This window comes from Ailuropoda melanoleuca, chromosome 7 (genome assembly GCF_002007445.2).
Source record: "Ailuropoda melanoleuca isolate Jingjing chromosome 7, ASM200744v2, whole genome shotgun sequence".
NCBI classification, from domain to species: domain Eukaryota; kingdom Metazoa; phylum Chordata; class Mammalia; order Carnivora; family Ursidae; genus Ailuropoda; species Ailuropoda melanoleuca.
Genome location: NC_048224.1, coordinates 24923244 through 24946235, shown reverse-complemented (window position 1 = coordinate 24946235; position 22992 = coordinate 24923244). Strand labels below are relative to the sequence as shown.

General features: G+C 38.3%; 1 protein-coding gene across 5 annotated transcripts in view; it reads right to left on the bottom strand.

The window, feature by feature from the left end:
- Positions 1-22992, bottom strand: part of UNC13B (unc-13 homolog B) — a 220767-nt gene that overhangs the window by 137672 nt on the left and 60103 nt on the right. For all 5 annotated transcript variants that reach the window (XM_019809869.2, XM_002929194.4, XM_034664078.1 and 2 more), the window contains exons 4-7: positions 17893-18010; positions 16593-16716; positions 14188-14261; positions 2452-2509 (exon numbers count right to left, since the gene is read on the bottom strand). In XM_019809869.2, coding sequence (XP_019665428.1) covers positions 2452-2509; positions 14188-14261; positions 16593-16716; positions 17893-18010 — 374 coding nt within the window. The remainder of the gene's footprint in view (positions 1-2451; positions 2510-14187; positions 14262-16592; positions 16717-17892; positions 18011-22992) is intronic.

The window sequence follows — 22992 nt, the reverse complement described above, 5'->3', positions numbered from 1 at the left end:
AAAGAAAGAAAGAAAGAAAGAAAGAAAGAAAGAAAGAAAGAAAGAAAAGAAAAGAAAGAAAGAAAGAAAGAAAGAAAGAAAGAAAGAAAGAAAAGAAAAAGAAAGAAAGAAGAGATGCAAGAGAGAGGTGGGGACAAGTGAGAGCAAATGTGGCAAAATGTTTACCACTGAAAAGAAAAGAAAGAAGAGATGCAAGAGAGAGGTGGGGACAAGTGAGAGCAAATGTGGCAAAATGTTTACCACTGAATCTAGTAAAGGGTAAATGGGTGCTCATTATACTGTGCTTTCAACTTTTCTGTTTTAAATTTTTCAAAATAAAAACATATGAGGGAATAATGAAAAGATAAGAACCATCTATTCACCTTCTATTCAAAAATAAATTAGCCAATAAACTTATGAAAATTATTAAACTTGTTGATTTTTTTTTAAGATTTTATTTATTTTTTATTTGTCAGAGAGAGGGAGCAAGCACAAGCCGGGGGAGCAGCAGGCAGAGGGAGAAGCAGACTCCCCGCTGAGCAAGGAGCCTGATGCAGGACCTGATCCCAGGATCCTGGGATTAGGACCTGAACCAAAGGCAGACACTTAACCGACTGAGCCACCCAGGCATCCCAAACCTACTAATTATTTATGGCCTTTTATTTCCACCCGCTCTCTTGGCATTTGATCTCTCATCACTTTAACTGCACTTCATCAAATGTGCGCAGGAAAGAATGGGAAGTGAAATCTCAATCACTCCATTTCACATCTCATTAGCAGTCAAGGAGAAAGGTTTAAAAGATTAGAAAAGGTCAGTGGAACCTGGGTAGCTCTGTCAGTTAAGCAACTGACTCTTGATTTCCACTCAGGTCATGATCTCAGGGTTGTGAGATCAAGCCCCACGCTGGCTCTGTGCTGGCCATGGAGCCTGCTTAAGATTCTCTCTCTCTCTCTCTCTCTGCCCCTCCCCCTCACTCTCCCAAGGAAAAAAAAAATTTTTTTTTTTTTTTTAAGATTTAAAAGGTCAAAATTAGCTCCTTACAATGAGTTCTGGAAAGAACCTATAGACTTTAATTCACAACCTGGTTTTCAATGCAGATTCTTCTGGTCTCCTATGAACCTAAATGTTTGATAAATTTGAAGTCCTATATGAAAAAAAAAGTTAGCAATAAGTCATGTGAAAAATAGCAGACGTTCTTTAAAAAAAAGAAAAAATGTTGAGCTCTCCCATCGGTCTTACTTTATCAGGAAAGTAGCCTATAAAATGGAAGACAACCAATGGATTTATCAACCACGAACAGAGGTTTTCCTTCTCAGAAACACTACGAAGGTTATAATGGTTCCAACCATAGGTTATGGAGTCATGTTGTCTGTGTTAGAATATTTACTTCACCACCTACTACCTATGTGATTTATGGCAAATTACTCAATCTCTTTATCCCTCAGTTTCCTCATCTGAAAAATGGGACAACAGTAAAAACTATGTCTTAGGGTTATTGTGACGATTAAATAAAATTTAGTACATTTTAGTTCTGATAGCATTTGGCATACTGTAAGACCTCAAAATGTGTTAGTTACTATCGTTATTATTATTACCACTATTGCTACAATAACTACTACAACAACCACTTTCAACCAGCATTTGTTAAGAGTTTGGCATTTGGTTGAGAAAAACTATAGTAACACAAAAGCACAAAACACACACACACACAAACACACACACACACAGAGGTTGAAAAAATGAAAGACAATAGACTCCAAGTCAGTCCTTCAGTGTGTCCTCAGGCTATTTTGAGAGAAACTGAAAAGGCAGAACTATATCAACAATACATGGCTCATTTGAAGAATGAATCTTTGTAGTCTGGATAAATTAATCTCAAGAGAAATGACAAATTCTCTCAGTCAGTCATTTACCAAACTTTACTGAGGCTTACTATACTATGTATCAGGTATTGAGAAAGAATCTAGAAATATAAAATAGAAGAATGTCTATGCCTACAAAAACTTTGTGTTCTTGTCAAAGAAATATACATAGATTACAATATATAATGGGTTATATGATGAATGTATGCATAGGGTACTATGGAAGCAGAAGAGAGACACCTAAACTAGACATGGGGGAAGGAGTCAACAGCAAGAAGATTTCCCAGGGGTGTTGACATTTAAACTGAGCTTTAAAGAACAGTAACAGGTAAACAGGATAAAATAGGAAAAATCATTCCTCCATGGTAAAAGCTTGCAAATGGAGATAAAAGACGACCACCATTGCCCTGCCTACAGCCACACAAAACCAAGAGAACTCTTCCTAAAGCTAATGATTAGATAACCACTGGAGATACGGGCCTGAATAGGTGTGCTTCCAGAACATCTTTTGTTCACATCTCCACCCTCCCCAACTCAAAAAAAACCCGTGTTTGGAGAACTAACAGAAAGCTGTGATTAGTGACATTCAAAGATAAGTTTCTCACTTACAACACTGGGCGGCAGCAGTGGGTAATGGCTTCCTCCGGCTTTCTTCTTGACTAGAATACTGAAAGCAGAAAGGAGAAAGAAAGAAAAAAAAAAAAAACACAGATAAGAGGCCCAAATACAGGGGAAAAAACCAATCACAGCTACTTGTAAAAAGGTTTAGTGTTTGACTAGAGCTAAATTTTTATTGAACAGAAACAAGTCATCCTGCTGATTGCCCTGTATGATCCTGACATATAGGCCAGACTATGAAATATAGCCCTTGCCCAATATAATAGGCTAAAGCAGGATAGCAGAGACACTGTTTTGACCAAGGGCACCTGGGTACGTACCAGCTCTGCCAGGCAGCTGTAGAAGGCTTCGAGGAGCCTTGGAGAGCTTAGGAAACTCAGTCCTCTGAGTTTTCTTATGGATAACATACAGATTTCCCCATTTGGGTGATGGAATTAAAAACCTCTCTGAAATAGAGTCTTCTCATCTTTAAAAACATAATAGTGCTTCTTCCCTCACAAGGTCATGTGAAAAGTGAAATCACTTACTTAAGCATGTAATGCAACATCTAACACTTACTAGAGTCCCCTTCCCACTTATATTTCAGCCTCCCCAACCCAACACCACCGTCATAACCAAAAAAACAAAAACAATTACTGAAGCCAATAAAAAAAAAAGTTTATAAAAGGAAGAACTAAATGCAAGTCTTGAGGATGGCCAAGATTTATAAAGACAAAACAAGAAGAGAAAGGCATAAATAAGTTAACACAGGTACACAGTCTGAAAAACAGAATAGTTTGATCAGAGCCTATTGGAGGATTCAAAAGACATAATATGGTCCAGCAATTTGTAAATATGAGGTCTGGAGTTCTCATCCTGACTCAGCCACTTATTACGCTCTGATGTACTGGACAAGACAGAGCTCTCTACCACTGCCTATGAATGAGTCACTCAGCAGATAGTTCTTGAGTACTCATTATGTACAAAGGCCTTGATAGAGTTTGTATATCATGGTAAGGAGTTTGGATTTTATTCTAGTGTATAGGGAAGCCATTTATAACTTTAAACACAAAAGGGATATGACTTGATTACACTTTAAAAGTCTCTCTGGCTGCTGTGTGAGGTGAACTATAGGGAACAAGAGGGAAATACTAATTACTGCAATAATCCAGACTAAAGTTTATGGCGGGTTACATAGGAATACTAATGGTAAAGGGCGTTTCAAGTAGTTGAATACAAAATACAAAACACTTTTTGTATGTAAATATACTTTTATATGCGAAGGACTTTACAAACAATAAATTATGATACAAATATCAGAGGGAGATACTGTTAATCACTAATTCCAACAGGGAATAATAAGAAGTCAAGCACAACTTATACAATAGTAATAGTGAATCTGCCAATCATAAAAATGCTCAAAAATTTCTTGAAGGTTAAGCAACCCACCACCCCGAAGTAAAAAACAGACTTGGTTATAAATAATAACCATTACAAATGATGATGATTTTTAAAGGCAGTATACAGATCTAACCATGAGAAAATTCTGTAAATTTAATTTTTAATTGTTTATAAGTAGGCTCCACACCCAACATGGGGCTTGAACTCACAACCCTGAGATTCAGTCACACGCTCTGCCAAGCCAGCCAGGAACCCCCAAAATTCTATAACTTTAAATATTAAACTAGAAGAATTCAGATTTAAGAGACGAGAGTAGAGGGATGCCTGGGTGGCTCAGTTAAGCGTCTGCCTTCAGCTCGGGTCATGATCCTGGAGTCCTGGGATCGAGCTCCCTGCTCAGCGGGGAGCCTACTTCTCCCTCTGCCTGCCTCTCCCCACTTGCGCTCTCCCTCTGTAACAATAAATAAATAAAATATTTTAAAAAAGAAAAGAGAGAGACAAGAGTAGATATTTTCAGAAAACATATTTCATGTATATCCTCCAGGCCCAAAGCAGAAAGATGAAAACCAACTAAAGCCTAATTAACAATATCAAGAGAGCTAAGGAAAAATCTATCATACATACGTACCAAAAAAAAAAAAAGAGAGAGGGGCACCTAGCTGGCTCATTCAGTAGAACATACTCTTGATCTCAGGGCTGTGAGTTCGAGCCCCACGTTGGGGGTAGAGTTTACTTCATTAAAACAAACAAACAAAAAACCATATACACACACACACACACACACACACACACAAAACCCAGAGGAAAAAAAATAGTCCTAGATAATTATATCCAATCTCATCATGAATATAAATGGAAAAATCCTAAATAGATCACTAAACCAAATTCATCACATACTATTTATCCATGATATATAAGTGCTGTAATGTTAATATGTAAAAAGATATGTATATGCATGCATATACATGTATATTGGTATATAAACAGCCATATAACATGACCAGTTGGTCTTTAAATGCAAGGATAGTTCAATATCAGAAAATCTGTTAATGTAATTCACCACAATACACAGATTAAAGAAAAACTTTGTGGTCTAATGGACACAGAAAGCCTTGATAAAATTCCTTTTTTCATGACAAAAATTCTTAGACAAGAAAATAGAATTTCCTTAATCTGATAAAGTACCTATCAAAATCTATAGCAAACTTCATACTTTAGGACTTAAGAAGTATTCCCCTTACGGTCAGGGAAAAAAAAAAAAAGGTTCCCACTTTCACTCCAAGTATTAAAAATTACACTTTTGGGGCGCCTGGGTGGCACAGCGGTTAAGCGTCTGCCTTCGGCTCAGGGCGTGATCCCGGCGTTGTGGGATCGAGCCCCACGTCAGGCTCCTCTGCTATGAGCCTGCTTCTTCCTCTCCCACTCCCCCTGCTTGTGTTCTCTCTCGCTGGCTGTCTCTATCTCTGTCGAATAAATAATAAAATCTTTTAAAAAAAAATAAATAAATAAATAAATAAAATAAAAATAAAAATTACACTGTTTTATGCAATTAATTTTTTAAAATAAGGAAGCATCAAAAACAAGCAAAAAAAGTGAAAGTGACCCGCCAAGAGATGACAATTAAATGTAACACAATGTCCTGGATGAGATCCTGAGACAGAAAAAAGGCATGAAGTAAAAACTAAGGAAACTTGAAAAAACCATGACTTTTTCATTTTATTTGTAATTGTAGTTTTCATTTTATTTGTAGTTAATAAAATAAATATAACAAAACATTAACTTTTAAATTCATAATAACATCAATATTTCTTCATTAATTGTAACAAATGTATCGTACTAATGTATGATGTTAATAAGAGGGACAACTATAGGGAGGGGGTAAGGAAGAGGTAATAAGGAAACCCTGTAACATGTTCAGTATTTTTTTCTCTCTCTCTTTTTTTTTAAGATTTTGTTTATTCATTTGACAGAGAGAGAGCACAGGTAGGGGGAGTGGGAGAAGGAGAAGCAGGCTCCCCGCTGAGCAGGGAGCCTAATAGGTGCTTGATCCCAGGACCCTGAGATCACAACCTGAGCTGAAGGCAGATGCTTAACCAACTGAGCCACCCAGGTGCCCCTGTTCGGTATTTCTATAAATCCACAAATGCTGTAAAAAATGAAGTCTGTCACTAAAAAGATATGTATAAAAATTCAAATGCTTAAAAAAAATAAAGCAGAAGGATTGAAAAGAGACTAAAAACTGTTATTATTCAAATATGCAGAAACTAGTTACATTAAAAAATCTAAGAGAATCTCTAAACTAGTAAAACTATTAAGAATTCCAGAAAAAAATAAACTATTGGGACTACATCAAAATAAAAAGCTTCTAGGGCACCTGGCTGGCTCAGTTGGTAGAGCATGTGACTCGATCTCAGAGTCATTAGTTCAAAGAACTTACCTTAAAAAAATTAAATATTTTTTAAAAATAAAAAGCTTCAGGATGCCTGGGTGGCTCAGTCGGTTAAGCACCTGCCTTCAGCTCAGATCATGATCCCAGGGTCCTGGGATCAAGTCCCACATCAGGCCCCTTGCTCAGAAGTGAGACTGCTTCCCCCTCTGCCTACCATTCCCCGTTTGCGTTGGCGCACTCTCTGACAAAAAAATAAAATCTTTAAAAAAAATTATAAATAAATAAAGAGCTTCTGCACAGCAAAGAATCAACAAAAAGAAAACCTACTGATAGAAGATATTTGCAAATGACATATCCAATAAGAGGTTAGTATGCAAAACATATAAAGAACCTCTACAACTCAACACCAAAAAAATAACCCAATTAAAAAACAGGGAGAAGACATGAACAGACATTTCTTCAAAGAAGATATTCAGATGGCCAACAGACGCATGAAAAGATGCTCAACATCACTTATCATCAGGGAAATGCAAATCAAAACCACAATAAGATGTCACCTCACACCTATCAGAATGGCTAAAATCGAAAGCACAAGAAACAAGTGTTGGCAAGGATGTGGAGAAAAAGAAACCCTCGTGCACTGTTGGTGGAATGCAAACTGTGTAGCCACTCTGGAAAAGAGTACAGAGGTTCCCCAAAAAGTTAAAAATAGAACTACCATATGATCCAGTAATTCCGCTATTGGGTATTTACCCAAAAAGTGTGAAAACACTAATTCAAAAGGATATATGCACCCTTATGTTTATAGCAGCATTATTTACAATAGCCAAATTATGGAAGTAACCCAAGTGTCCACTGACAGATGAATGGATAAAGAAGATGTGGTGTATATACACAACAGAATATTAATCAGCCACAAAAAAGAATGAAATCTTGCCATTTGCAACTACATGGATGGATCTAGAGAGTATAATGCTAAGTATAATGATAAGTCAAAAAAAGACAAATACCATATGATTTCACTCAAATGTGGAATTTAAGAAACATATGAACAACAACAAAAAAAGAGAGAAACAAAAAAAGCAGACTCTTAAATACAGAGAACAAACTGTTGGTTACCAGAGGACAGGTGGAGGGGGAGGGATAAACTAGGTGAAGGGGATTAAGAGTACACTTATCCTGATGAGCACAGAGTAATACACAGAATTGTTCAAGCACTATATTGTACACCTGAAACTAATATAATGTGTGTTAACTAACCTGGAATTAAAATAAAATTTTAAAAGTTGCTGAATAAGATCAATAATAAAAATAAGCACCAAAGCATTGCCTTATAACAGCAATGAACTATTAGAAAATGTAGTTTCTTTTAAAGATTTTATTTATTTATTCGACAGAGATAGAGACAGCCAGCGAGAGAGGGAACACAAGCAGGAGGAGTGGGAGAGGAAGAAGCAGGCTCATAGCGGAGGAGCCTGATGTGGGGCTCAATCCCATAACGCCGGGATCACGCCCTGAGCCGAAGGCAGATGCTTAATGACTGAGCCACCCAGGCGCCCCAGAAAATGTAATTTTTAAAAAAAACCCATGATTAGGAATAAATATCTAACAAAAGAAATGCAAAACCTACATGGAGAAAACAGGTTTCCCCCCTATAGCCCTTCTCATACTTTAACACTTACATTTATTTCATTTCCTGCTTATTGTCTCTATCCTCCTATTTGATGTATGAGAACAGGGATCTTTGTTTAACCTCTGATGTTTACTAAGCATCTAAAACAATGCCTAGTGTTTAGTGTTTGGTAAGTTATTTGCTGAATAAATGAATGAATGGATATCACCAATAACAGAGAAATACAAATTTAAAAAATAATGATCTAAACCCATTAATTAGGGGCACCTGGGCGGCTCAGTCGTTAGGCGTCTGCCTTCGGCTCAGGGCGTGATCCCGGCGTTATGGGATCGAGCCCCACATCAGGCTCCTCCGCTGGAAGCCTGCTTCTTCCTCTCCCACTCCCCCTGTGTTCCCTCTCTCGCTGGCTGTCTCTCTGTCAAATAAATAAATAAAATCTTTAAAAAAAATAAAAAATAAAAATAAACCCGTTAATTAGCAAACATTTTTAATCTGGTAATATCAAGTATCAGCAAGTATACAGAGAAGCAGGAAAATGGAATATAAATTGGTATAATTATTTTGGAGAACAATTTAGCAATATCTAGTAAGACTGAACAGAATATATCCCACTACCAAGCAATTCTACTTTCTGGGTACATATCCAGAGAATCCCTCATACATAAAGAGAAATAGACTCAAAGATGTTCACTGTAGCATACATTTGTAATAGCCCATGAGTTAGGAAAAATAAACCTAATTGGCCATGAGTTAGGAAAAATAAATGGTGGTACAACCCAACTCTATCAAATGGTAGATCCCTAACCCAATCCTGACTCAGTGTTTCTGACCCAAGGGGTTCCTGTGTATGGGAACTGTTACAAACATACCAGAGAATAAAAAGATAAGACTCTACATTGTGTTCTTTAAATGTTTTGCAAACAAATAAGACAAGATCTTGATAATCACTGAATCACTTGGGAATAAGTGCATAGGTTTCATTTTATTATTCCCTCTACTTTTATGTCTCCTTAAAATTTTTACATGATAAAAACAAGAAAAAAGAAAAAGCATACACAATCCAGCTTGAAGAAGATCCCACTAACCAAGATGAGATGATTTTAGTATCAAAAAGAATAATGACTGCAATGGATTGAAACAAATCAGTATCAAAATCCATAAATTCATTTTGACACACAAAAAAGGAAAATGCATTTGTTGCCTTGAGAAGTTGCCTATTACTTTGAAAATTGACAAAGAGACTATTTTTCTTGAACAGACTATTACAAGTGAATCAAATAGCTTGTAAGAGAAAGTTCTTCTTCATAGACAAATCATAGTAAAAAAAGGTTGGAGGAGTAATATAATTAGAAAATCAACATTTTGCAAGCCCTATGAAGTAACAATTATTGCTACTAAAACCAGGTCTGGTGGGAAGGCTTTATTATGGATAAACTGGCTGACACCAGTTGAATTCCCTGATCTACTGCTGAATTTTTTTCACATGGATGATGTTTATTGTGAAAGTACCTGCAAGTAATACATGAATCTCCACTGTTGAATTTTTTTAATAATAATTTTTTATTATGTTATGTTAGTCACCATATAGTATATCCTTAGTTTTTGATAATGTTCCATGATTATTTGCATATTAACACCCACTGCACCATGCAATATGTACCCTCCTTAATACCCATCACCAACCTATCCCAATCCCCCACCCTCCTCCCCTCTGAAGCCCTCAGTTTGTTTTCCAGAGTCCACAGTCTCTCATGGTGCATTCCCCCTTCTGTTTACCCCCACTTCATTCCACTGTTGAATTTTAACATCACTAAAAGTGAGATAAGACACTATCTCCCTACGAAAAAAAAACAAAAAAACAAAACAAAACAAAACTTCAATCTAAGTCTCAGTCTAATCCTCAAACTATTAGATACAATTTTCAGTTTGTTTTTTTTAAGGATTTTATTTATTTATTTGACAGAGAGAGAGCACAAGTAGGCAGAGCGGCGGGAGAGGGAGAAGCAGGCTCCCAGTTGAGCAGAGAGCCCAATGTGAGGCTTGATCCCAGGACACTGGGATCATGACCTGAGCTGAAGGCAGATGCTTAACTGACTGAGTCACCCAGGTGCCCCTACAATTTTCAGTTTAAAGGAAGAAACAGAGATAGAGGAAAATGGTAAATGAAACCTTGGGGATATAATCAGCCAGATCCAGAGTATGTAGAGCTCTATAAAACAAATGGGGGAAGGGGAAACAGTTACAGAGTAAAAATGATTTAAGAGACATAATAACCAAATATGAACAACTTGTTTGGATCCTGAATTGAACAAATCAACTGTGAAAATACATCTTTGAGACAATAAAGGAAATCTGAAGTAAGTATTACATGACATTAAGAAATTATTGTTGGGGCATGTGTGGCTCAGTCAGTTAAGCATCTGACTCTTGATTTTGGCCCAGGTCATGATCTCAGAGTCCTGGGATGGAGCCCCACATTGGGCTCTGGACTGGGCATGGAGTCTGCTGGAGATTCTCTCTCTCCCTCTGCCCTTCCCCCTCCTCCACTTCATGCTCTCTCTCTCAAAAAAAAAAAAAGAAAGAAAGAAAAAAGGTAGGAAGGAAGGAAGAAATTGTTAAATGTGATGTGTTAAAGGCATGTGGGATTTTTTTTTAAGGCATTATCTAATAAAGATGTATACTAATGTATTCACGTATTTATGGGTGGGACATGATGATGTCTGGGATTGGTCTTAAAATACTCCAGCAGAAAAGAAGGAAGAGTAATTCTATATATTTTTCATGGTAGAAAATTTCAATAATAAAATTTTCAAATAAAGTGGTAATCACAATGAGTTATCACTTCACACTCAATAGGATGGCTATGTTCAACAAGTGTTAGGAAGGATGTGGAGAAAATAGAACCCTTATACACTGCCGGTGGGTATGTAAAATGGTACAGCCACTATGGGAAAAAAGTCTAGCATTTCTAAAACAGTTAAACATAGTTACCATCTGATCCAACAATTCCATTTCTGGGTGTATACCCAAGAGAAAACTTATGTCCACACAAAAAATTTGTACATCAATGTTAATAGCAGCCATTATCTGTAACAGCCAGAAAGTGGGAACAACTGGATTGTGCACCAACTGATAAATGGATGAAATGAAGTGTAACCATACAATGGAATATTATTTGGCAATGAAAAAGAATGAAGTAGTGATACATGCCACAACATAGAAGAAACTTTGAAAATATTATGGTAAGTGAAAGAAGACAATCATAAGAACCACATACTGTATAATTCCATTATATGAAATGTCCAGGATAAGCCAATGTATAGAGACAGAAGGTAGATCAGTGTTTGCCTAGGACTTGGAAGGTGAGGGAATTAGCATATGATGGCTACGGGCACAGGATTTCTTTATGGGGTAATGAAAACGTTCTAAGGATGTACAACTCTAAATATACTAGATTGTACACTTTAAGTTTGTGAACTGTATGGTATGTGAACTCTATTTCAATAAAGCTATTCAAAACAACAAGAGGGTGGGGCGCCTGGGTGGCTCAGTCAGTTAAGCGGCTGACTCTTGATTTTTGGCTCAGGTCATGATCTCAGGGGTCCTGGGATCAAATCCGCATCCAGCCCCACGCTCAGGAGGGAGTCGGTTAGAGGATTCTCTCTCTCTCTCTGCCTCTGCCCCACACACACTTTCTTTTTCTCTCTTTCTCCCTCTCTTAAATAAACAAATCTTTAAAACAACAAGAGGGCGATAAAGGAACAGTCGGAAGAAGTAAACTTAGTGAACTCTGAACCCTAGAATAGAAACAAAGAGCAAAAATCTTAAAGGGAGAACCACAGACCAAGAACCAGCATTTTTACAACTTGTAAAATTCTGCAATATTGGTATAAGTTACATTCGGTTTTTTATTGTTTTAACTTCTTCATTTGATTCTGCATAGTAACACATGGTAAGCCTATAAAATCAAAAGTAAAATGTGTTTATTTTTTTTTTTAGATTTTATTTTTAAGTAATTTCTAACCCCAATGCAGGGCTCAAACTCAACCCCGAGATCAACAGTTGTATGTTCTACCAACTGAGCCAGCCACGTGTTTCTTACTAGGAAAAAAAAGAAGATGGGCGTTTGGAAAACTGTATACCAGTCTATACCCAGGCTATGGGACAACAAAAAGCACAAAGGGGAAAGTGGATACAAAGATAGAGTCGATCTGGCATTTATCAAGGGAAGAAGAAAGATCGGAGCTTTCAACAAACAAGGAAAGTTGAGGTGTGGGGCGCCTGGGTGGCTCAGTCGCTAAGCGTCTGCCTTCGGCTCAGGGCATGATCCCGGCGTTATAGGATCGAGCCCCACATCAGGCTCCTCTGCTAGGAGCCTGCTTCTTCTCTTGCACTCCCCCTGCTTGTGTTCCCTCTCTCGCTGGCTGTCTCTCTCTCCGTCAAATGAATAAATAAAATCTTTAAAAAAAAAAAAAAGTTGAGGTGTTTACTTGGGCATGAGAACAGTTACGTAGTTTAATAACAGGAAGCCTACAGAGGATTCAGTTAAATTAAGAAAAAGCCCTGACAAGAGTAGTTTGCACTTGTCACAAATTCCATTTCTTCATCTTTGATTTAACTCATTGTGGGTTCAACCGTGTACCTCAAAAAAATATGATGAAGTCTTAATCCCCAGTACCTATGAATGTGACCTTATTTGTAAATGGGGTTCTATAGATGTAATCCAATTAATCCAATGACTGTTGCCCTTACAACATAAATGTAAATTTGGACAGACACACACCAAGAGAACACATTGTGAGGACAGACTGAGAAACATGTGATAACAGAGACAGAGATTGGAACAATGTGTCTTCAAGCCTAGGAACAGCAAGGACTACTGAAAATCACCAGAAGGCAGAAGAGAAACATAGGACAATTCCTTAGAACATCCAGAAGGAACTGACCCTGCCAATAGCTTCATTTCAGAATTCTAGCCTCCGGGATTCTGAGAAGATAAATTTCTGTTTTTGTAAGCCACCTAGCTAGTGGTACTTTTTTATGGCAGCCCTAGGAAACCAATACACTCATCAAAACACTTCATTTTGGCTTCCTGCACTAATCCACAGATACTGGTCATTAACTGCCAAATGTAACAGCTTCATTTCATTACTCATCATCTTTGTTCTCAATAACATTTGACAGTATCAAAAATTTCTGCCTTAAAATCCTTTTTTCCTCTGTTCCATGAACCTTTCTCTCTTTCTCCTACTTGTTCTCTTCAGGCAACTCTTTCTCCAGCTCTTTGGTTTTTTCCATATTCTATCTTTGATGTTCCCCCAAGGTTTTGTCCTTGTTCCTCTTCAATACTTTCTATATATTCTACCTGAGTAAGTTCTTCTATTCCTGGGACTCCAAATGCTATCATTATGTTCATGAATCCAAACTCTATGCCTATAGCTCCTCACCCTATCTAACCCTGAGTTTCATATTCTTTCATGAAGTTGCTTACCAGGCATTTCCATTGAAATATCCACTGGCACTCCAAATTCTACCTTATAATCAGACCAATTTTTCGAACAGCCCAACATGCCCAAAAATGAAAATCTTATCTTTTCTCAGATTTTGTATGTTTTAAGTATTATATACTGTATTCTTACAAGCTAGAAAAAAATGTTAATAAAATCATAAGAGTAAATATATTTACAGTACTGTACCGTACTTATTTAAAAAAAAAAATCTGTATGGGATGCCTGGGGTAGCTCAGTCAGTTAAGTGTCTGCCTTGGGCTCAGGTCATGATCCCAGGGTCCTGGGATCGAGTCCCACATTGGGCTCCTTGCTCAGCAGGGAGCCTGCTACTCCCTCTGCCGGCCGCTCCCCATGCTTGTGCTCCTCTCTCTTTCCCTCTCTTTCTCTCTGACAAATAAATAAATAAAAATCTTAAAAAAAAAAAAAATCTGCATACAAGTGGACCCACACAGTTCAAATTCCTGCTGTTCAAGGGTCAATTGTATATCCAAAAATCTGGGAATTAGCAGAAGAAATGCCTTCTGCTCATCTGTGTAACAAGAGGACACTTTCCCTAGTATAAGCTCTCACTCAGAGTCTAGAGCCAGATTAAATACCAACTCAGCCATTTATGGGGTACAATGAGAAAAATAGAAAAAGTGGGAGATAGAGCCTTCTAATGAATGTCCAGTGATCTTCCAGTTGCCTTCTTTCTTTAATGCAGCTTAAATTCTTTCATTTTTTAACATGCTCCTGGGTCCCTCCCTTGGCAAACTATAGTGTCCTAGAAAGAAATTTTCCCTATCTCTTTGTATTGGAAATAAGGCAGTTCCTACCTCACTGTCAGCTCCCAAGACATTGATTTGTTCCAATTTGTAGGTCCAATATCTGGCTTCCTCCTCTGGGATATCTACCATGAGAAAGAAGAAACTACATTACTAGGTTATTAATTTAATCACAGGCCAGTAATCCTTTATTCCATCAAATAATCAAAGTTAGAAAGTGATGGACTAATTTTACTGGTGGGCTTGGATCTTGCCATGAACTTGATCTTCAATCTTCACAGGAACAAAATAATGTACTATTATTCCCATTGGATCAGAAGACTTAATATTGTTAAAATGCAACACTAACCAGTGTGATCTATATATTGAATGCAATTGCTATCAAAATCTCAATGTTTCTTTGCAGAAACAGAAAACTTCATTGTATGGATAAAGAAGATGTGGTATATATATACAATGGAATATTACTCAGCCATCAAAGGAATGAAATCTTGGGGCACCTGGGTAGCTCAGTCGGTTAAGCATCCAACTCTTGGTTTCGGCTCAGGTCATGATCTCAGGGTCACGAGATCGAGCCCCTTGTTGTGCTCCACACTCAGCACCGAATCTGCTTGACATTCTCTCTCCCTCTCCCTCTGCCCCTCTCCCCACACTCTCTCTCTCAAATAAATAAATAAATAAATAAATAAATAAATAAATATTTTTAAAAAATTTTTTGAAAATAAAACATCGACATGCAAAAAACATCTCTAGTTGATGAGATCATAAGAAATTTTAATGTTTTTGCATACCTATATTTTCTGAACTTTCAACATAATAAAAAAAATGTTACTATTTTTAAAAGATAATGGTATATAACTGAATAGAATATTTCACAGGTTTCTGAATTATCCAAAAGAAAATCCATTGCCAAAATGTGGCACACTGTAAGCTGAAATTCTTCCCTCAGAAGGACCCTTTATTAAGCCTTTTATTTTTAGTTTTTTTAAATATTTATTTATTTGAGAGAGAGAGAACACGCATGCATGTGAGCGGGAGGAAGGGCAGAGGGACAGAGAGAGAAGTAGACTCCCCACTGAGCAGGGAGCCCCACTTGGGGCTCAATATCATGACCCTGAGATCATGACCTAAGCTGAAATCAAGAGTCGGAGGCTTAACTGACTGAGCCACCCAGGCGCCTCCCTTTAGTAAGCCTTTTAAAACTATCCCAAATTTGGTTATCACAGAGGCACAAGCTTAGCACACTCACATTAACTCACATCAAAAACAGACTTCATTTATCTGAGGTTTTACCTTAACATTTATTCAAAAAATCATTTATCAGACACCTATTATGTGCCAAGCAAACTCTAAAGATACCAAAATGAAGTACACAAGAGCCCTCATGAAACTCAAAATCTAGATAGAAATGTATACTGCTACCAATGACATGATATAAGTGATGCAGTGTTGAAAGAGAGGAATGTCTTTTTAAAATGCCTTTGAGGGGGGGCTAGCTAGCTCAGTTGGTGGAGCATTTGACTCTTGATCTCAGAGTCGTGCATTCAAGCCCCATGTTGGGCATGAGGCTTACTTAAAAATAAAAATAAATAAGTAAAATAAAATGCAATGAGGGATGGACTGACAGTGTGAGGAGCTCCACAGATCCACTCTTTAGCAAACCTATATATATACAAAAAACCTATTTTTGCCATGAACATGTATTTTTTGTTTTTAAAATTATTTTTTAAAAGTTTTTTAATTTAAATTCAATTTAGTTGACATATAGTGTATTATTAGTTTCAGGGGTAGAATTTAGTGATTCATCAGTAGCATATAACACCCAGCGCTCATTGTATCGAGTGCCCTCCTTAATGCCCGTCACCCAATTACCCCATCTCTCCACCCACCATCCTTCCAGCAATCCTCAGTTTGTTTTTTAGAGTTCAGAGTCTCTTACAGTTTGCCTCCCTCTCTGCTTTTATCTTATTTTTCCTTCCCTTCCCCTATGTTCATCTACTTTGTTTCTGAAATTCCACATTAGTGAAATCATATGGTGTTTGTCTTTCTCTGAATTAAAAAGTATTTTTTAAATACTTTTCTATTTATTAATGCTACGTCAATGTTTAAATTGACAAATCACAGGTATACATTCACTTCAAGACAATGAATGTTAAATTATCAAAAGAATAAATCACAGTTTTCTAACAAGCAAGTATTTCCTAAGTCACTGAAGCAGTCAGAGAAACCTATTGACTTGAAGAGAATGCACTTAGTGTGGATTCTTTAATGAGTACCATTCTACAGTCTGCACCATTCCTGGGCTAGGTGTTATAGGGACTAGGGTAGAAGACAGAATGCCCTCAAAGCAGATAGCTGACAAGACAAAAAAAAAAAGTAATAAGACTAGCAAACAGTTGTTAAAAATATGGTAAAAAGTGTTAAAAGGTCTTTAAAGTCTAATTCAATAGACTCACCAAAAGGCAACTCAAATCTTGTATCAAGCAAAATCTTATGAGGAGTTGGGTTTTTAGTTCCACAGATCTCATCATCTTTCATCAATGTCTCTGCTTCCAACGTGGACCACTCTCCGGGCCCTTCCTAGAAAACAGAGATCTAAGATTAAACTTTATTTCTTCATGACTCCCCTCCCCCTATCTTAAGAGCTGGTGTTTTATTCTGAATGTCATTGTTGGAGAGCTCCTGGGGACCACTCACAACCTGATGAGGCAAACGCACCATTGTCACCACCTGCCTCTACTATGTGGCTTCTGTTCTCCCTCTTTGGTGGAAGAGCACCTTTCACCGTGCTCAGCTCTCTGCAAGCCCACTGAACATAGAATTCTGGAGTACCAAACTCAAAAACCAAACATCTCTATAGATCAATATTTAATCTGCACAATTTTTAATGACTGTGTCACTTAATATGCGTTACTGCTTCTAATCAGTAAAGAGCTACTAACATTGCTACTTAAAGTAGACCTGAACTGGAGCCACAACAAAAATGAACTGCCCATCTGCCTGGGAAAGTAGAGACAGCCAGAACTAAAAGAACTTAGGAAAGAGAGGCACACCTGCACTATCCCTACTCCCAGAGAAAACACAGTCAATGTTAAAGCCAAATAGGAATATAATACATTTTTTCCAAGTTCAAAGTGAGTGTCTATGAGGAAATGATGCTGAGTTATGTTTTAATCTAGGAAAATGGAGTAGAAAACCACTCGTGGAAATAATGTATAGAGACAGGGTGAATAACACTGCCACCCATGGTAATTCCTTAAATTCTGTTAGGATTATATGTGGAAAATGAAGACTGAAACCAGTTCCTTGGGAATTGGTGACAAAGAAATAAAGTGGAGATGGGATCTAGGCTGAGGAAGTTTAATGGGACCTCTCCCAGATAGCATCTTAGAGGGGAATGCAGAAACCACAGGTATCCTAGATCACATACACACACCTACTCCCCCTCTTCTTTCCTTCTCCCTCTGATCCCTCCCTCCCTCTCCCACACACACAGTACTCAGAGGGGCTATCTACCTGACATGGCTAAAGAGATGTTTTGGCACCTCTAAGTTCAGTCATACTGCAGAGAGAAGGCAAGACTCAAAACCCATTGAACCTCTGTGTGAGGTTAGGAATAGGCTGTTTGCATGCTCACTAATTAGAAAGGGGGACAGAGGAATCTGAGATGCATGGTGAATATTAGCTGAAAGGAGCTAGGATGGGAACAAGCACAGGCTAGAACTGTACCTCCAAATGCGCAATGCATTGACTGACCTCATCCGACTGACGAACAGTCTTCAGTGCAATCCACACGGTCCCCACCATGGTGTCCCAGATCAGTCCTTTGTTCCATACCTCCACACTTAGACCCAGGTCCAGGCGACTAATCTCACTGAAGGAAAGAAGAAAACCCTTTAAAGAAAGCCAGATAGGGGTGCCAGGCGGGCTCAGTAGGAAGAACATGTGACTCTTGATACCAGGGTTTTGAGTTTGAGCCCCAGGCTGGGTGTAGACATTACTAAAAAAATAAATTAAAAAAAAAAAAAAAGCCAAATAATATGATATATACATCTCCTACATCTACATCTCCTGTTTGGCTAAACCTTGAATATTTTCTCACCAGGATCCTATTGTCAGGGAAAATCAAAATGTCCCAGAATGCTACAACCATTCTTTAGGTTCCTAGTAAATGATGTAAGTATCCATATAAAAATGCCTTTGTCCATCCATCCCCTCTCCTCTGGAACTACAAACATAGTTAGGTTAATGCATTTTCACAAAAAAAATGGGGGTAAGTAATGAGGGCATTACTTCCAGGCTTGCAAGTCTACAATCTCTACCCTTACTAAACAGTTTTATATGTTTTATTATTAATAGTAACACTGCCCTCAACTTACAATTATAAACTATATATAGGAAACTTAGAAAAAGGCAAGGCTTCTTTACAAGATTTATCAAAGGGAGTCCAAGCAGAAGTAAAAGGGCCCTGAGAAGATCTAAGTCTGATAGGAACTTGTGGTCAGAGGCAGGTAAGGGACACTAGAATATGCCAGTTCACTCTACTCAGCCCCTGGAGAACCAAGTTAAAACAGACACTGTCACTTAGAAACAAAAGTTTGTCAGAGGATAGTGATGAACACAATGATTTTCCTGTAGTAACAATTAGGAAAAATATTTTGGAAAAGAAATCACTCCAGAAAGAGCCACATAACCACTAAGCAAAAACAGCATCACACATGGTAGACTATCAGCTTGGAAGGGTCAACTCAAATGTAATTATAGTCTTAAAGTGGAACAAGCAAACACTTATATTATGCTAAAAACATCCTCTAGAAAGCATTTATTGAAATACAGAGTTATTTGAAAGGAAATGAAAGAAAGATGGAAAAAAGGCCAGATCTAGCAGAAAGGTATTCTCAGGGAGACAACAGCTATTCATCACATGAAGTTTCAAGTTCACACTTTAGATACATGTTCTCGGGCACCTGGGTGGCTCAGTCAATTGAGTGTCTACCTTCGGCCCAGGTCATGATCCCAGGGTCCTGGGATCAAACCCCGCATCGGGCTCCTTGTTCAGTGGGGAGTGGTTCCCCTCTCTTTCTGTCCCTCTGCCTGCTTATGCTCTCTCTCAAATAAATAAATAATCTTTAAAAAAAAAATACATGTTCTCAGATTCACAAGTTTAGAATGTGGTATTACAGCCATAGACTTCTCATCAAGTGTGTTGAAAAAAAGTGAAGCAAAGAAAATTCACCCCTTTTATATAAATACACTAGAACAGAGAATGTACTGAGTTCATTTGTTCATTTAATGTTTCCTCAGCACATATAATATGTACGGTTTAGTACTTTGAGCAAGACACACAATATAGGACCTAATTCCTATCTCTAAAACCTTCTAGGCTATCTTGAGAGCTGTTCAAAGCCACAAAGTAGGTAACTAAACCGAGCCAGTAAGTTAAGGTGTTCACAGTGTGGGGAAACTAACTTTTGTCACACAGTGTCTTTTAGCCTAATTAATCAATTAGGCTTGGAAAAGACATCTGACAACCCCAAATCTTTTGAATCTGGAAAAGAAAAATTGCTTGGGGATACATACATAATGTTCCTAAAGCAAGTCCTAAGCAATATTCAAGCAAATAGATGAAAGAAATAGCCAGAGGTCTTTACAGGCTGACTTGGATAGAAAAGGGGAATAAAACTCAGTGAGGATATCCCCTATAAGAAGTTTCTTATCTCATCTGTGTTCGGCAGACCCAACTTAAAAGAAGTCTGAGAGCTCTGTTTAGGCCTCATCCCCAGAGCTCTGGGGAAACTTTTCTTTCTCTATTAATTAATCAATAGTATATGTGCATATACATATACAAGATTGGGGCTAGGCAAATTCACAGTAACTAAAGATACTCTGCTTACCCTTAAATGAATAATCAAGTCCTGGAAATAAGATACAGAAATACTAAAGATAAATAATGAAAAATACAAAAATGAGTATTAGATATCACCACATAATACATTAGGAAGAAGGAAAAAGAAGAAAGGGAGACAAGAGACCAGCAATGGAGCTGCCAGTAACAAAAGAACAGGGTAGGAGGAATAAGGAGTAGGAGCAGAAAAGAGGAAAATGTAGCTAATAAAATCCATGTATAACAGAGGAGAGAGCAAAATTCACACAGCATCTCAAGGTGGGAGCGAAAATAAATTCACACCTATCACAGAAGGATTTAAAGAGGAAGTGCTCAGAGAATCCAGGGGAGGGGTTAAGATGGCAGAGGAGTAGGGGACCCCTTTTTCAGCTGGTCCCCTGAGTCAAGTTCGATAGGTACCAGACCAGCCTGAACATCCACGGAATCAGCCTGAGATGCAGGAAGATACATCTGGATCTCTACAAATGGAACATCTCCAGCGCTGAGTATTGAGGAGACACGGAGACCCTACCAAACAGGGTTGCTTGAGCATTGGCGCAGCAGGCCCCTCCCCCAGAAGGCAGGCTGAAAAATCAAGAAGCCCACATCCCTAAGATCCCTATAAAACAAGGGCACACTGCCTGGGCCCTGGTTAATAATTTGGGGTCTGGACAACCCCGCAACCTCTCCTCATCAGAATGACGAGAAGGAGAAGTCCCCCCCAGCAAAGAAAAGACAATGAGTCTGTGGCCTCTGCCACAGAACTAATGGATATGGATGTAACCAAATTATCAGAAATGGAATTCAGAGTAACAATGGTCAAGATGATGTGTAGACTTGAAAAAAGTATTAACGAAAATGTTAATGAGAATACAGAATCTCTAAGGGCGGAAATGAGAGCGAATCTGGCAGAAATTAAAAATTCTATAAGCCAAATGCAGTCAAAACTAGAGGCTCTGACGGCCAGGGTAAAAAAGGCAGAGAAACTGTATTAGTGAACTGGAGGATGGGTTAGTAGAAGAAAAAGCGAAAATAGAAGCTGAACTTAAAAAAATCCACGCCCACGAATGTAGGTTACGGGAGATTACTGACTCAATGAAACGATCCAATGTCAGAATCATCGGCATCCCCGAGGGGGTGGAGAAAAACAGAGGTCTAGAAGAGATATTTGAACAAATTGTAGCTGAAAACTTCCCTAATCTAGCAAGGGAAACAAGCATTCGTGTCCAAGAGGCAGAGAGGACCCCATCCAAGCTCAACCAGGACAAACCTACGCCACGGCATGTCATAGTGCAATTCGCAAATATTAGATCCAAGGATACAGTATTGAAAGCGGCCAGGGCAAAGAAATTTCTCACGTACCAAGGGAAAGGTATCAGAATTACGTCAGACAAGTCTATACAGACCTGCAATGAGAGAAAGGGTTGGGGGGCATTTTTAAAGTTCTTTCAGAGAAAAACATGCAGCCAAGGATCCTTTATCCAGCAAGGCTGTCATTCAGAATTGAGGGAGAAATAAAGACCTTCCAGAATCGCCAGTCATTAACCAATTTCATAACCATGAAACCAGCCCTACAGGAGATATTAAGGGGGGCTCTATAAAGGTAAAAAGGCCCCAAGAGTGATACAGAGCAGCAAGTCACAACCGATACAAAGACTTTAAAGAGAAATGGCATCATTAAAATCATATCTGTCAATAATCTCTATCAATCTAAATGGCTTAAACGCTCCCATAAAACGCCACAGGGTTGCAGATTGGATAAAAAGACATGACCCATCCATTTGCTGTCTACAAGAGACTCATTTTGAACCCAAAGATATATTCAGACTGAAAGTAAAGGGATGGAGTACCATCTTTCAAGCCAATGGACCTCAAAAGAAAGCTGGGGTAGCAATTCTTTTATCTGATAGATTGGATTTTAAACTAAAGACTACAGTTAGAGACACAGAAGGGCACTATATTATTCCTAAAGTATGTACCCAACAAGTGGATATGACAATTATAAATATAGATGCCCCCAACAGGGGAGCCGCAAGATACACAAGCCAACTCTTAACCAGAATAAAGAGACATGGGGCACCTGGGTGGCACAGCGGTTAAGCGTCTGCCTTCGGCTCAGGGCGTGATGCTGGCGTTGTGGGATCGAGCCCCACATCAGGCCCTTCCGCTATGAGCCTGCTTCTTCCTCTCCCACTCCCCCTGCTTGTGTTCCCTCTCTCGCTGGCTGTCTCTATCTCTGTCAAATAANAAGTGGATATGACAATTATTAATATATATGCCCCCAACAGGGGAGCAGCAAGATACACAAGCCAACTCTTAACCAAAATAAGAGACATATAGATAAAAAATACATTAATAGTAGGGGACCTCAACACCCCACTATCAGAAATAGACAGAACACCCTGGCAAAAACTAAGCAAAGAATCAAAGGCTTTGAATGCCATACTCGACGAGTTGGACCTCATAGATATATATAGAACACTACACCCCAGAACCAAAGAATACTCATTCTATTCAAATGCCCATGGAACATTCTCAAGAATAGATCATGCTCTGGGACACAAAACAGGTCTCAGCCAATACCAAAAGATTGAAATTATCCCCTGCATATTCTCAGACCACAACGCTCTGAAATTGGAACTCAACCACAAGGAAAAACCTGGAAGAAACTCAAACACTTGGAGGCTAAGAACCATCCTGCTCAAGAATGACTCGATAAACCAGGAAATCAAAAAACAAATGAAACAATTTATGGAGACCAATGAGAATGAAAACACAATGGTCCAAAACCTATGGGATACTGCAAAGGCAGTCCTAAGGGGGAAATACATAGCCATCCAAGCCTCACTCAAAAGAATAGAAAAATCTAAAATGCAGTTTCTATATTCTCACCTCAAGAAACTGGAACAGCAACAGAGGGACAGGCCTAACCCACTGACAAGGAAGGAGTTGACCAAGATTAGAGCAGAAAT